This window comes from Grammomys surdaster, unplaced genomic scaffold, assembly GCF_004785775.1.
Source record: "Grammomys surdaster isolate TR1022 unplaced genomic scaffold, NIH_TR_1.0 128, whole genome shotgun sequence".
NCBI lineage: Eukaryota > Metazoa > Chordata > Mammalia > Rodentia > Muridae > Grammomys > Grammomys surdaster.
This window is the reverse complement of record NW_021604586.1, coordinates 2,829,610-2,846,323: the sequence shown is the minus strand read 5'-3', so window position 1 is coordinate 2,846,323 and position 16,714 is coordinate 2,829,610. Positions and strand designations below refer to the sequence as shown.

The 16,714-nt window shown below is 47.2% G+C and overlaps 1 protein-coding gene across 1 annotated transcript in view; it reads right to left on the bottom strand.

The window, feature by feature from the left end:
- Cdh13 (cadherin 13) overlaps positions 1-16,714 on the bottom strand; it is a 1,006,804-nt gene that overhangs the window by 431,261 nt on the left and 558,829 nt on the right. The window contains exon 5 of the mRNA XM_028752897.1: positions 13,209-13,361. Coding sequence (XP_028608730.1) covers positions 13,209-13,361 — 153 coding nt within the window. The remainder of the gene's footprint in view (positions 1-13,208; positions 13,362-16,714) is intronic.

Sequence of the window (16,714 nt, the reverse complement as noted above, 5' to 3'; positions counted from 1 at the left end):
AACAACGCCGCTTCTATTCATCCTTCCCACCTAGTTCACATCTAGAGAACTGGGTGAAGGTCGGAGCCAGGAAGATGAGGGACTACAGAAAGAGCCCAGCGATTGGTCAGCGGATGGTGTTCACAGAGCCAGTTCTGCACAGACTCAGTCCAGACTCAGAACCGGAAATCTGCCCTCTCCCCTTCCCTGATTTCCCCAGAGCCTAGATTGGTCCAGCTTACTCTATACTGCTTACTGTCCCCAAAGATTTTCCCCTTCAATTTGCTACCCTTTGTGTGCATGCCTGTGGTGGGTGGGGGGCAGGGCGGGGAGGGGGCTTCCTAGAGATAAAAGCTTTTCATGACACAGGAAGCTGAGTGGGATACCAGTCAAGGAGGAAAGTGACAAGATACGTTTTCTACGCTGACTCAGAGGCTTGATCACCATGGGAAAGACATCTTTTCAAGCCTGCTTCGTTGCGTGACTGTTCATTCTCGACACATAGTTCCTTTTATTTGAGACCCAAAATAGTCCTACCAATGGCCCAGTCTCAGGTGACTGAAACAAAACAAACAAACAAACAAACAAACAAACATACAAACAAACAAAACACTGACCGGGAGTGACTGAGACCTCAGTTGAGACCTCAGTGGAGGCCATGATTAAGTTCTGTACTAACGGGACAAAGAGAAGGCAAGCGAGCATGCGCAGTGCAGTGTGGACCGCTCATAGCCTCCTTGCTAGGCTCTCCAGTCTGCTATCGCTATACCGGTTCTAACTCTAAGAATTAGCCATCACAGAAGATCACCTTCCACAGAGCAGCCAACCCCTCAGCATCTGGAAGTCAGCATGCCCAGTCTGGTTTCATTAATGTTTTGTTTGCTAAGCATCATCGGAAAAGGTCTCACTCAGCCCTGTTTGCTTTTGCCATCCCAGCTTCAGAGTTCCAAGTATTCACCTCAGAACCGGGCTCTCTACCTGGCTTGATTTGCAAGAGGAGGAACACACACCCCGGAGTCACCCACACCTGGTTCTAAGTCTTTGCTGGAGTTTTTGTAAGGCAGTGCTGAGAGACGTGCACTTGGCAGAAAGGAGCTGGATACAGCCCACATCTGCATCTTCAGAGGAAACCAAAAGAACATGGAAATGGCCTTTTGGTGCCTTCCACCTCACTGTGAGGAATGATAAGCCTTCCTTATCGAGAAGATCTTCAAAGGCATTCTAATCAATCAAAGGAATCAACAGCGAACAGCTCTGCACAACCCCTGCACACCAAGTGAAAGTCTGGAGTTCTAAGAGATTTTTTTTTTTTTTTTTTTTTTGCCTGGAGATCCAGCCAGAGTAGCTGCAGAGGACCAGGCAATACATAAAACACTGCCCCTCCCCTGCAGGTCTAGCAATAAAAGACAGCCTTCTGGGGCCGAGCTCTGGGGAGGCAAAGATGTTTCTTTACTCTCGCAGGCAGTGGGTTTTCAACAAATGAATGCGTTTTCGAATTAATTTCTATTTCATAGCAATTTGAACGTTATTGTTGACTTGCTCAAATAAATTGTATCATCCGGAAACACAAATTGGATGGCACTTCCTTCCTGCAAACCCCGGGAGATCAAGGCATCTCTTAGAATAAAAATCTAAGCTCCTATCTTACCTTGCAGGGCCTGTCCGATGAACCCCTCCCAGATCTACTGCTGTTCAGCATGTCATATCCTTTTGGTAGCTGGGGCTAACCCCCACCCCATCCCATGTTCCCAGGTGGAAAAAGACCCTTACCTGACACATGTCAATCTGGCTTTGGAGTCCCAGAAATTCAACTCCATGTTTCCCACCTTTGGTACACCAAACAAAATGGCCCCCAAGGGGACCTAAACTGATCACGGGAGTCTTGTGCCTACGGTTGCCAAAATCTTGTGATCTCTCATCACAAGATGGTTGAATTAAATCCCTCAGAGTACATGCCCCATCTTCTTCCCTACCCATCATTTCCTGCCTTGTCCTGAACCTTTCCCCATTATCCATACCTGCGTGCACTTCTCTGAGGTGACAGGACTCTTCCCACCATCTTCTTGTCCTGGCTCCTGGCTTACTGCTTCTTTTTTGTTTTAAATTTGTGATGGTAGGGAAGTTTTGTCCCTAATCCATCTCAATTTCTCTGAGTATGTGCCTCCTGAAGCCCTCATAAACTCCCCAAGTCAATTCTTGTCCCTGATCTTTGTCGCAGGACAGTCTGGTGCATGACAAAGCCAGACTAAACTTTACAACAGCAAGCAGAGGATTCTACTGTGGTAGATCTGATCACAGGGCTTATGTTCATTCAAGACTCAGATACAGCTGAGGGAATAAACCTGAGCTGTTCTCAGCTTCGGGGCCCAGTCCTGCAGGGCAATGTGTTATTGCAGTCCTAAGCATGGGGCAAAACTGAGTAGTCATCCTTAGCTGGGAGCCATCAGCGTGGGGTCAAGTGAAACAGTTTTGTAGTGATCCCTGTGGCTAAACTCTGACATGCCTACCCTCCTCGGAGGGTACTCAGTGCCTACCATAGCCCTAGGTATTTCCCTGGAGACTCGAGGTTGGCTTGGCAAGGGCTTCTCATCACCAGTAGCTTCCACACTGCTGGCTAACTCCCACACTACCATCCCTTTGGGTCATGGGAAGGGCCTCACATTGGGAATCCCCCAAAGTCTAACCCTTCTCATGCCACAGTGGTGCAGATGACCCTTTGGAGGGGTTTGCTTTCTAGTTGAGCTAACCTTTGACCCTGACCCCTACAGCAGTAATGCTTAAGGCCAGATTCTTACTGGGTCTTTTTATATTGGTCTATTCGGCTTCAAATTTAGCCTAGGGGAATCTCTCATAAAAGTAGTGCCAGTTATTTTCTTCCTTCCAGGTCCTCAAACGCCCTTCCAGAGCAACAGTTCAAGGCCATTCCCCGTGTTTGCTTTCTTCTGCTCCTCTCTGCCCAGTACACAGCTCAGGTCCCTGGTCTGCTCAGTACTACACAATTGAACTGGAGACACCTCATGCATATTGATGAAGGCAGTAGTTGTCAATTGGGTGGTGGGAGCTGGGATATAGGCTCTGTCTGCATATATGTGTAGGACCTAGATCCAGCAGAGTGGCTGCCATATTTATTTTTCTAGGGATAAAATTAAGTTTCGATGGCATGTTTTGAGAGACGGAGTTGGAGAAGTCGGAAGTGACTTCATTTGGCTTCTTTGTGGATTGAGCGATTGGCAGTCTGGCTCTAAGGCTCTTCCAGTTCTGATGTATCACTGGATGGGGTTGAAGAAAGGATGCTAAGGAGAGGGAGCTTGTTGCTCAAGCTTGAGGACCTGAGATCGAATCCCCAGAGCCCATGTATGGGTGTCTGTAATCCTAGTACTCTGAGAGGGAGATGGGAGGTGGAGACAGGAAAATCTTGGAAGTTTGTGGGCCAATTGGCCTGGTGTGCACAATGATTGACACCCGAAGGTGTCCTCTGACCTCTACAGACTTGCTGTGTTACGTACCAGCCTCCCCTTCAGTACACATATTCATAACACAAAACAACAGCCAAGGCAACGCCAGTCATGCTGCAGTTAGGCAACGAAGGCGAGAAAGACAATCAAGCCATCCTGGCCTGAATTGGATCTCTGGACATGCATGATATCTGGAGTGCCAGCCAGGAGGCTGACACACAAGGCTCTCCATCCAAGGATGGAGGCTAGAGAGAGGCTGAAGGATGCAGAATCTCCTCGCCTGCCGCCAGGAGAGCTGAGCCTCTTGCAGGACATTGCACTAATGAAATTCAGAAGAAATCTGTTTCCACAGCCCGGAGCGAGGAGGCAGCTTTGCTTAGTGAACCAAATACATAATCAGCCAGGAGGCCCTGGGCAGTCTAATCCAGGTGTGCGGTGGCTGCGGCGGGGATGCTGTTTAACCTCTCCATGCCTCAGTTTCACCAGCTGCATCCAGCAGATAAGGCCAGGCTGCCAAATGAAGGCTCAGACAGGTGGGGAGCCCCGGAGTAGAAAGAGTCCAACGGAGATGCTCTCAGGAGCTGGGGCTGGGAGAAGCCTTGGACAAATCATGAATTACTTCTCCTTAAGCAGCCAGAAGATAATGGCTCGTTTGTTTATCACATTGTCTCTCTGACGTCTATTTTTTAAGTGTCTGTGTTTAGGGAGAGTTAGAAAGTACTTTTCCTTGGTTATCTGGCGAGAGTCAGCAGTGGAGAGAGGGAAAATACGATGATTTTTCTCTAAATATGTTAGAAACTCCTGAGCTACCTCACTGGGCAGTCACATCTGGCCTCTGTAACAGGTGTCGTTGTCCTTGTTCCTAATTGTGAGTAAACCGAGATGTAGGTGTGTAATATTAACTCAGTGCCCCTTCAACATGGCTTTGCGGTAGCACACCCTGAGAGTTTTATGGAGCACACTGGAGCTCGGTTACACTCCAAGACATTCTGACTTAATTGCTTTCAAACGTGGCCTGAGCACACAGGGTGGGGAGTTCAAAAGCTCCCCAGGGTGATTCTAACAGCAGCAAAGTCTGAGAACTACAAATGCCACCTTGAAGGTCACAGACCTTTAAGGTGGAAATGCTGGCCTTGCTGAATTCAGGCCGGCTTCCTCCTACCCAGAATTATCTCCAGTATGGCTTTAGTCTTAGGAAAAATGCCTTTGTCTCTGGGCCTGAAGTCTGCTTTCCCTGAAACAAGCAAGTACTCAGGCCTGTGGCATTTCACAGCCATCTGATGTCTAGACAGGGATGGAGGAAAGAAACCTGGGACACAGCTGCCCTGTTCTCAGGAGTCTTTAAAGCAACAAAGCATTGCATCTGTGGGTTGGGTGGAGGGGTTTCTAATTTCAGAGGGAAGCATCTACTACAACAAGCAAAGTTAGCACGGAGTGGAATCCAGGAAGGGTTGCACTGGAACGGGCTCAGAGGTCATTCACTGGGGCGAAATAAGGAAGTAATTAAATTGGAGAGATTCAAATGTGTAGGAGCTCTCTCTCTCTCTCTCTCTCTCTCTCTCTCTCTCTCTCTCTCTCTCTGTCTCTCTGTCTGTCTCTCTGTCTCTGTCTCTCTCTGTCTCTCTGTCTCTCTCTGTCTCTGTCTCTCTGTCTGTCTCTCTGTCTCTCTCTGTCTCTGTCTCTCTGTCTCTGTCTCTGTCTCTCTCTCTCTCTCTCTCTGTGTATGTGTGTGCACGCATATGTGTGTGCCTGTGTGTGAGCAAGGACATGTTAACATATCTGTGCAGATATACCAGTGGACCTAGGGGGTCAATTTCAATTGTATTTCAGGATGCACACACTTGTTGTTTTTAGACAGGGGTCTCTGGCTGGGATCTAGAAGTCATCAATTTTGCTAGGATGGCTACTCAGGGAGCCCCGAGGATCTACCTGCTTCTGTCTCTCCAGTGCTGGGGTGACAATCATGTACCACCATGTCTGGCTCTTTCTGTGGGTACTTGGAATCAAGCATCCTGACACTTTAGTGGTGAGCATTTACCTGACTGAGCCAGCAGCTCAGCCTGGAGCTGTCTTAGACCCGTGTTCTACAGGATGTTCCAAAATCTCTGGAAGATGAGTTAAAACTGCTCATTGATGTGGGACCTGCTCCAATGTTTATGCCCCAGTAGACGTGGGCAAATACTTCTAACTAGTTCCCAGGTAATAGTGTAGATCGAGGGACACATTCTTGATGGCTTCCCTAACAGATGTGTCTGCCAAGACAGCATCTCCAGCGTTTACCTGCTTAACTGCTACCTGGGCCCTAGCATTTCTTTACACCTATTTCACTTGCCCCGGGCTTAAGCTGTTAAGCTGGTATGTGACAGGTGGCTCCCAATGGCAGACTGCCTACCTGCACAGTCCACTTACATCTTTTACGTCATTGGGAGATGCTGCTGTGATGATCATTCTCATCCTAGGAAAGAGGCAACAGAGGCTGAGAATCAAATAATGCCCAAGGTAAGACAAGATGGGAATGCATATGAAATGGAGAATACTCAACCTTTCTGCATGCACAAGAATGGGAACTTCAAATGGTTCATCCAGCAGCAAAGTTGAAACTTGAAGCTTGGTAGGTCTGCCTCTAAAGCTTGGGTCTCAACCTGAGCTGTTTGTGCCAACCGGCAGGATTGGAGACACATAGTACTGTCGCAGGTATGGACTGGTCATCTGGCCTATCAGCTGTGTTGTTGCCCATTGGCTCCCACTAGGAACATATCTGTACTGTGGCACAACAGATGCTCAGTTGATGATGGTGGCCAGGTCCTGGACTATTGACCCCAGAAAATTGAACGAGTATTGGGATCCATCAGCTAGAGTGTGGGATCCATCAGCTGCGTGGGTCTGGACACAACTGTGTCCACACGCACCTCGGATATAGGAGTGATGGACATGAAGCTGAAGCTGACCTTTGCAAAGGCAGAGGGTCTAGAGAGAAGAGATGCCACATGTAGTTCTGAGCAGTGTTGATTCAAGGCCGCATGCCTAGGTATCAGCAGTGGCTACTATGGCTCTCCTGTGGGGGCATTCTGCCTATAATCCAAGACGACTGGGACACTCTGGAATTACATTTGACTGTTAAGACTTAGGTGTGACCACTGAATACCCTATAGTGCTCAGGACAGCCCCAAATGTCACTAGGGCTCAGGCTGAGAAGCATTGCATTGAAATTAATGGATATTTCCTGCCATGACACCAAGTACCAGCCTGGTTACTTGGACCTAGTGGCAAGTCTTTTCGGTACTTACATCCTTTGACACATCCATTCTCTTTGTAAAGACCGCAAAGGAGACTTTGTTGGTGACCTCAAAATAGTCAAAGAGATGACCAGACTAGAGGATGAAGAAGACTTATAATGCTGTCCCCACAGCGGAAACTTGGGAGTTTTCCAAATTCAAATATCACCAAGGATAGTTCAATCCTGTTAAAGTGTTAGGTGCATCACCCAGGCATGCCATGAACATCATTATAAACAAGATAACACCCAAAATAACTCTCTAGCCTGGATGTATCTGTATCTCCCACATGTCTTATGGTCTTGGTATTTAAGGTAGGTCTATATCCAGATGGAAGCAGCCTTTTTCATATTCAATCACCTTGTGTTGAATTGTCTTGGAGGTATGCTTTGGTTAGAAGTAAGGCAGAGGCCATGACTGGAGGAAGACCTACAGGCAAGGAAACTTAAGTGCTGGGAATATCCTGATTTTATGGCCATGTCCTTAACCATAGAATCAAAATCTGACCAAGAACTTGGTTCAGAGGAGAATAAGTTGCTTAGGAGGAAATGTGAAGATGTGTTTGATGCAGAGGTCTTCCTATGTCCCGAGGCTGTGGTGGTTTGGATGAGAATGGCCCCCATAGGCTCGTCTATTTGAACACTTGGTCTCTGGTTGGTGGGATTGTTGGAAGGATTAGGAGGTATGGCGCTAATTGGAGGAGGTGAGGTGTAGGACTAGGCTTTGAAGTTTCAAAAGACTTCCGCCATTCCCAGTGTACACTCCTAGCTCCTCCTCGTGGATCAAGATGTGAACTCTCAGCCACCCCGCCACCATGCCTTTGCTCTTCACTTACGGACTCCAAACCTCTGAAGCCATAGACCCAGCTAAAAGATGTCTTTGATAAGTTGCCTTACTTATTGTATTAGGCGTGTAACAGAGATAGGAAAGCAACTAAGACAGAGATCAAGAACCCAGGAGCCCCAGGTTCTGTTCTGTATACATCATGCAACAGATTGTCAGACTGACTGGCTTTGGAATCACCCAGGAGTCTCACCTCTAGGTTCATGTGCAAGGGTGTTTCCAAAGACTTTAACATGGAAGGAAAGACCCATCTTGATGTAGGAGTCACCATGTCATGGGCTGGGATCCAGAATTGAATCAAGGGGTCTGAGCTTCCATCCCTCTCTGCTCCTTGACTGTGAATGGAATGTGCTCAGATGCTTCTTGTTCACACGGCCATGCTTTCCCCAGAATGACAGAACTTATCTCCTCAAACCGAAAGTCAAAGTAACCCCATCTCTAAGTTGTCTTTGTCAGGCACTTTTGCCACAACAACAAGCAAAGCCACACACATAAGCATCAAGCTCCTATTTGTGAGATTAAATGAGATAATGATAAATATTTACGGTGGGCCCTGGCATACCGTAAATGTTCAGGCAATGTTGGACATCAGTATAACACTACATCTTGGAAATGCCTTTGGTCTTCAGCCAACATATTTATTATCAAGTAAATATAATAAACATTCTTTATAGATCTGTGTGTGTCAAGGATTAGAATGGCTTGAACGTAAAATGATTCCCTCAGACTGTAAGCCGGAACATACCCCTCTACCCTTAAGTTGCTTCTTGTCATGTGTTTTGTAGTATCGACAAAAAAAAGCAACTGATAGATCCTAGTAGGCAGTCAGGGAAACAGTAGGTACACAGTAAAGTCAGTTCCCATTTTCTCTCCCAACACTCCCCTCTCCTCTTACCCAGTTATCTGTCCAACTCCTACTATGCGGACCTGGTCAGGGTGACATGTACCCTTTACATGGATCTGCCGTGCTTCCTGTCTTGCCTCATACCCCCTGTGGAGACCATCGAGAGCCTTCCACCAGGACTCTCACTTGCCTAACTGCCTGTCTCCCACTCCATTCCTGTCCTCCCATATTGACAAATTAGCAGCCAGCAGATTCCATTCACAGTGAGAGAGAATCATTACCACCCGCTAATATTTTTATAGAATTTCATAAACTTGGTCATTCATGAATCATTTACAGTACTTTATTCCAATGAGGAGTTCACAAATCACTCAAACACTGGCAAAACGCATAATAATGAGTGATATTTCAGGAGGCTTTGCATTAATATGTCAGCTTCCAAGACTGCAAGAGCTAAATTATCTTGCCAGGTGCCACTTCAGGTCAGAACCACAGGAAGCCCTTCTGGGCACTGGGGCAGGGGACTGTGGTAGAGTGCCAGTCAGTCACAGAACGGGTTGGAACTTCAGCGTCATTGATCCCAATTCAGATAGGTCCTAGGAAAGAGGCTAAGGAGCTTGGATCTGGTGTTGAAGTCTAGCTGGGGATGAAAGCGGGAAGAGGGGACTTATAAGCAAAGCTTTGGAGCTGTTGGGAAGCTGGTATGGATCTTGAATCTAATACACATCCACTTTGAATCCTTGAAGAAGTTGGTAACACCTGTTTCCTTCTTTCTTCTTTCCTCTCAATCTCCTGCCCTCCCTCCCTCCTTCCTCTCTCCCTTCTCTCCCCTCTCCCTCTCTCCCTCCTCCTGCCCTGTCTCCCTCCTCCCTCCCTGTCTCTACTCTCTCCCTCCCCTCTCTCCCTTCCTCTCTCCCTCCCTCTTTTCTCCCTTTCTCTTTCCCCTCTCCCCCTTCCTCTCTCCCTCCTCTCTCCCTTCCCTTTCTCTTTTAATCTTTCCTGCTCCTTCTCCCTAACTCCTTCCTTCCTTTCTCTCCCTTCCTTCCTTCCTTCCTTCCTTCCTTCCTTCCTTCCTTCCTTCCTTCCTTCCTCTCTCCATCCTTCTAGCCTTCCTTCTTCCAACTGAACAGGGTCCGCATGTGCTAGGCAGGTGCCTCTACCACTGAACTGTATCTCCAGCCTCCTTTCTAAGTTGTTATTTGAGACAGGAGCTCATTGGATTGTCCAGACTGGTTTTGAATTCTCTCTGCAACTCTAACTGGTCTTCAGTCTGTGATCCTTCTGCCTCAGCCTCCTAGGTACCCAGGATAACAGGAGGCCTGCTCTGCTCCTTGTTCTTGGCAACTCTGCTTCTCCTGCCTCTTGTGTGAGACAGATAAGGGTATGCACAGGGAGAAGTTCCAAGCTATCTGCAGTTCAGTGTTTAAAAAATGGTAGCTTTTAATACTGGTATTCATTTAGGGTCAGGGACGACTGTATCTAAAGTAATGTCTTATCCTCCAGCCCCCTTGACTTCCATCAGAGTGCCTTCTGGTTAGATTTGGGGGAACTGTTGGCTCCCAGACCTGTGCTTGCATATGAACAGTGTTATTTAACGCCAAAACAAACAACAGCTATATTAGAGCAATTATGATGTCAACACACACACCCACACACTCTCTGCTTCTGAAGCTTGGGAGAAGAGAAGGTAAAGCCTGGGGGATATGGAGACGTAGGATGTACGCTTTGAAGAAGCCACTCAGTTCCCAGCCATGCCAACTCGTCACAACCAGAATGGATCTGGCCTCAGTCTTCAAGACAAGAAGTTACTTCCCAAGAGAGTTTACAATGGACAGGGTATACACCATCCTTATGACTGTCTTACAACAGTCACCTGGCTCCTCCTCAGGGAGAGAGGGAAACAGACGGGAGACTGAAGGGAAGAGCTGGGGCTTGGGGAGACATGAGAACCCAGGCTGCCAAGGCTGTGTGGAGCAAAGTCCCCCAAGAGTCAAAGGTGACGGCTTTGCCATCCTCATCCTTGTCCTCCTGGGACCAAAATGCATGATGCTCAGTGGTATGGGACCTGCAGATGGGTGGGGGCCCTACAACACATCTCATGGCTGTGATACAATCTGGAGGTTCTGGGAGACGCCTTCAGCTGGAGTTTCTGAAACAATTCAACCACAGGCTGTGGGTGGTTTAATTCAGCCTGATGACCTGAACCCCAAAGGCTGCTGTGACTGTCCCCAAAAGTCTACCTCCGTGGACCTTTTTCATTGCACCTGGAGGTAAAGACCACTGTCACCTAAGATGGAAGCTCACACTAAGGTGGGCCAAGCATGTGGCACTTAAGAGTCTTTACCTGGATATTACAGGCTCCCAGCAGGATGATATTCTATAAACTAACCCTGGATCCCACAAACATCAACATGGCCTTGGATACAACACTTTTTATTCTTTAATGTCTGTAGGCGGCACCTCGAAAGACAGCTCACCAACTGTCATTCCCGAGTCTCGTAACCTGAGCTTTCAGGGTCCAGAAGCTCCCTGGGAGATCTCATTCTCTTCACTTAATAGCTCTGGTTTCACCCCCAAATCCCTTTGATGCTTCATGAAGGGACAGCACAACCACAACTCCTGTTTACATCAGACCTTGTGTTTGTCGGATGTATGCCACCAGGTCAAACGTGCTAGAAAACTGTAGAACTTAAAACGTTCGGGAAAACGATGCCGCCCGAGAGTGGCCCTGATTTAGGAGTATCCGCTCCATGCTGGGCATTGTGCCAAGTGTTCGCCGCGGAAAGAAACCCATTTTGCCTTGTATGGAGAGGCGCCTACTATTCTCTGCGCCTCGTGGAAGAAATAACGGCAAGATTAGAGAGGGTTGTCTTAGCTCACGAGGCTGGGGAGAAACGTGGCTGCTGAGATCTGTGTGACAGAGTTGCTGTTTCTTAGTTTGCTTTTTTGATCTCTGAACTCTTAGCCACTGAGCTCAAAAATGATCGAATTCACCAGACTCCGCCTCGGTTCCTTGGTTTTGAAACCTCACGTATATCAAATGACAGGTGTGGGGAGAGAAAGTGGGGCCTCTCTTCTCACAGACACAGGCCAAGTCCTTCCTGGTTATTGTCACAGTCAATGACTCCTGTGGGCCTAGCATCAAATTTTTTCAACAGCTAGACTTCCCCTTGGTGCAGACAGCTCATCTTTGCTACACGCTGACTGCTGCTTTCTCCTGTTCATAAAAGGTTCAGAAAGCCCCTGGTAAAAGAACTTGGAGGCGTCCATCTTCCTGGGACCAAGACTCATGATGCTTGGAGACATGGAACCTGCTAGCAGACAGGGATCCCACAGCACAACATGTGGGCAACAGCAGATGCCTCCCATGACCATGGTCTGACATTTTTTTACTAAAATCCACATAGAAAAAGGTGAGTGGGCGGGGGAGGGGCAATGCCAAGTCCACAGCCTCGAACACAACCGCTAACCCCGATTTTTCTCCTTTTTTCTTCCTTTTTACGTGATTTTAATCGATGGAACCATGTGTATGAACCCAACAAAGAGCCCAAACTAGGGAGAAGCCCTCCAAGATTGAAATCCCAGCTGGTAACAAACAAGCCCTCCATTACTCACAAGTCAAACGCTATTTCCTCATTAGAAAATAAGACAGTAATGTAATTTACTTATCAACTGTTCTGAGAATCGAATTACATGAAACAAACTACACGCTTAAAACAAGTCCCCAGCACAGGGTACATTCACAGAGAGTTCACGGTTTGTGCAGCCTCTTCGAGCAACCATGGCGACAAAATGAATACCATAGTTCCCAAGGAGACACCCATTCTAAGCATCAATGACTTTTTCTGTATTTACTTTTTGTATTCACATCTGGGTATTTAATTTTATACATTTCCTTGATTTTTCTTTTACTGTGGCTCTAAAGGCACACCTGTCCTAATGCGTGCAAACACTTCATAACAAGGACATCATATGTGCCTGTCTTCTGTTTTTTTGTCTTGAATGTTTCCATGTAACTACTCTGTTTCAACACTATACTTCTTCACAGATATTTTAAAGATTTGTTTTCTGTTTCTCTCTGTATGTGTTCGTGTGTGTTCCTGTATGTGTGTGTGTGTGTGTGTGTGTGTGTGTGTGAGCGCGAGCACACACACGCACACATGCATACAGTGCCTGTGGAGGTCAGGAGAAGGCATTGGCTCCCCTGGAGCTGGAGTTACGGGTGCTCATGAGCTGCTTGTCAGGGCTACTGGCAACTAAAGTCAGACTCTGGAAGAGCAGCAAGTGTGCTCGACCACTGAGCTCACTCCAGCCCCCTGCGTGGTATCTTAACTGCTGCAGGGGGCTGCCTTCGTTAACACCCTGATGCAAGCACCCTCCTGAAGCTCACTCCTTAGCAACGCCCACCCTAAGGACCATGGCCTACATTGTACAAAACTGCACTAACTCCTCCAGATTTCATCAGGATAAATGTCTAAAAGCAGGATTATCTTGTCTGAGGCTTTGTACTTATCACAGTTAGTCAGAGCCACAGGCCTCTGAAAGCCAGGCTTGGCCTCAGGGTTTTGACCTCCCCCGCCTCTGGTATCTTTCTCCTTTGGTCTCTACAACCCAAAGAGTGGCACAGGCTTGGTGGCTTTGCTGATGAGCTAGGGGCCCCTCACTGTTATGCTCCACTTCTGTTTTCCCAGAAGCACCTCGAGCCACACTTCCTCGGGTTTGATGAGGTACGGAAATAATTGGCTCAGTGGGAAGAAATCGCTCTGAAATCCATATCTCTATACACGGGGTGAGCAGGCACCCAGGACTCACTTGGTAAGTAGCGATCGCTTCTCTGTCCAGGGTCCGTGTCACGGAGACGCTTCCTGTATTCTCATTGATCCGGAAGGTTCCTTTAGGGTCTTGATCCACTCCCTTCCCGGTGAGCCGGAACTTGGACCCTTCGGGTCTGTCACTATCGACTACCTGTTCAGAGGAATAAAGTGACATTTGAGACTGTCTGAAAGGCATGGAGAAAGCCTATTGGAGACACCCTGACACCCTTTGGTGATCAACCCACTAGTGTTAGGTACCAGTGCAAAGCTGCCTGATCATGCAAGATTAGCCCAAAAGCAACCTTGCCCAGAATAGCATCATTGCTTAGCCTGGTTCAGGCAAATGGTTGTGACTTACAGCTGGGGAAACTTAGCAATATTGGAGAAACCTTGGGTAATGGAGCGAGGCGGGCAGGTGACGAGGAAACTTGCATTGTTTTTAATGGAGGAAGGAGATCTGGTTTTCTCTGCAAGCAAGGATAACTGTCGAAGCCATTTACCACTGGGCAGGCACTGAGCAAGGCTTACACCTTTGTTGCCGGTTACCACATACTTCAAGGCTCCCCTGGGTGCCCGGCTTTGCTGAGTGACTCTCCTGAACCTCTTTATACTTTTAAATGGTGCTGGGAATGGGACTTATAAAAAAATATTCTGAGTTTGTTTGTTTGTTTGTTTGTTTAATGGGTAGAACCACAGCCGTCCAGTATTAAGCAAGCTGGCTCTGGTCACTGCTCTTAAACAGATGAAAATGAGACTCAAACCCATATTGTCCCCATCTCCAGACACGGCTGTACAACACTGCTCTTTGTGACTGTTGACCCTGGTCTGATGTCTGAAGACTAAGTTCAGAAGTTAGAGATAGAGAGAGGGTCTTCTGAGCATAGGGAGTAGTAAAGTCAGAAGCAGCAGGCAGGCGGGGGAACACCTAGAAAATTCCAGAAATGACGAGTCGTGAGCACACTCTGAGGAGAGTTGAGGGAAGGTAAGGGTTAAAATATGGAGGTCAAAATATGGCGTGTGGAACGGTGCAGTTAAAGAGTGGGAGGCTGATGTTTGTACAAGCTAGTTCTGAGTCATACTCAGGAATCATATTCATCCATATCTAATGTCGCTGTGTTATCAGAGTTGCCATTGTTAACCTGGTTATAACAAAAGCAGCTTAAAGGTCATGAACACAGTAGATACCGGGGAGGCACAGATAAAAGAAGGCTGACGTGCAGCCAGCTGTAACTACTTCATACAAGAGCATGTATCTATGTAAGTCAACACCCTCCAGGGGCAGTGCAAGTACCAAGCCTGCAATTCTGCACTCAGACACCAGGTGGCAGTAGTGTCTAAGGTAGGATGAGCATCATGGCGGTTGCTTGGCAGGACCAGCTGAGACACATCAAAACAATTCCACAAGACAGGTAGGTTTCCTCGAGTTTTCATTTTCATCATTTAAAAATGTTCTCTATTGAAATATACTTAAGGTTTTAATTAAACACCAATTATCTCTGTTTGAATTTATAAGATTAATGGAGAATAGGATCAATAACAAGATGCATGATATTTTTTTTTGACAAAAAAAGACATTTTAATCATGATTTCACTGGAGTTAACTCATCTTAGGTCCTTTCTTGAGCCTCCAGTCCCTGCTTAGAGTCTTCAAAAGGTCAAAGACCCTCAGCTTCTTGGCCTTCTGGTTGAGACCAGGACCAGCCATATTGTCCAGCTGAGCAAATACATACCTGTCTTCATGCAAACATGTTACAACCCTATTTTCAAACACAGGTCTTGGCCTCTGTTCCCAATTTCATTGGGTAAAAAAAAAATGGGGACAATCATCATTTAGTTCTGGGGGAGGGAGTGGGGAGGGAGGTTGAGGATTTAAAGAGGCAATATAGCTGGGCGTGGTGGCCGGGCCTATAATCAGAGCCACACAGGAGCTGCGGGAGGAGGATCTCAAATTCAAAGCTTGAATGTTCCAGAGTGGTTTAGAGACAGCTTGAGCACCTTGGTAAGACCTTATCACAAAGTATAACTTGAAAAGGAGGGTTAGGGACTTGGGTGAGCAGGCCTGAAGCTTATGAGAGAGGAAGACCTGGCCCTGCCCATTGCCTGGGCAAAGACGGAGAGCTGGCCCTGGTGCCTTGGGCACAGGAGAGCTGGCAGGATGAGCAACTCAGCTTCTACCCCGTCACAGATCCAGGACTCTGAGCTAGCCCTCAGGGCCCAGGATATATATGTGTGTGTGTGTGTGTGTGTGTGTGTGTGTATACACATATATACCCTATTAAATAAGATATTTAATATATACAATTTGTATTTTACTATAAAATTTATACTATATTTACATAATATTTAATATTAAATATATTAAATAAGAATAATAAAAATATAAATATATGTATATTAAACTTTAACATATTTTTAGTTTTGTTTTCTTTTAGTGAGGAGGTTGCCAGGGCAGAGGGTGGATATGAAGGGGTGAGAAATGGTGCATGATGGGAAATTCACACAGAATCAATAAAAAATATTAATCAAAAAAGAGGGCTAGGGGGTCTACAGAGTCCTTGCCTAACATGTTTGAGTTCTTAGGTTTAGTCCTCAGGATAAAACTCCAAAAATAAAGTGTAAACGCAGCACACAGACTGGGCGCTGATAAATCAGGGCTAACCACTGCAATTCCAATAGCAATAATTGCAATAAAATCACGCTGTTGCTCATGGGTGAGATGGATCCCTCCAGGCATAAAAGGCATCTTAGCCAGATAATAAAATTAAATCCATTTCTAAGGGAATAGACTGACGTTTTAAAGAAGTAAATTCACCGACTTCTCCGGTCCTGGGGGTGATGGTCCAAGCAAGGTAGATGGGGACAGGCGGGACCCTTGAACTATCCCCATTTATATCACTTTCCCACCAATGTGTATTTAGATGTCCCCTTTCCGCCCCTCGGCACACTCGAGACAGGTCCTGTTAACCCGGAAGATAACCTGAGCCAATGAACACCGTGTCCGTGTCCCTCGCCAGCTGGGGAGTAACCCCTTCTGAGGTGGGGCCCTGTTTTCATGGGCCTGCCGCACACAGGCTGGGGTGAGGACCCACCAGGAAGAGCCTTCTGTGCTCTCTGTTCTCTACCCCATCCTCCTTTGTTCAGAGAGGGTGGGGACCCAGAACCTCCTGGAAGAAGCAAAGCTCCATGTGCCTCCTGGGGGCAGACATCTCTACAGCAAGCTGAACTCTAGACTTGGAAACTCTCCCTGGGAGACTTTCCCTTGTACCGACAAGGTCAGGGCCAATGCCTCCTTCTCTCTCAGAAAGCTTGAACTACTTGGCCTTATAGAGGCAGAGTTTTCAGGGAGAGGGCCCTGTTTAATGAGTGACTGCCCATGGATCAAAAGGACTTATTCTCCAGGGGCAGAGCAAGCCTCCAATGCTGGGCGCCAGCTTAGCATTGCTCAGCTCTCTCTCTCTCTCTCTCTCTCTCTCTCTCTCTCTCTCTCTCTCTCTCTCTCTCTCT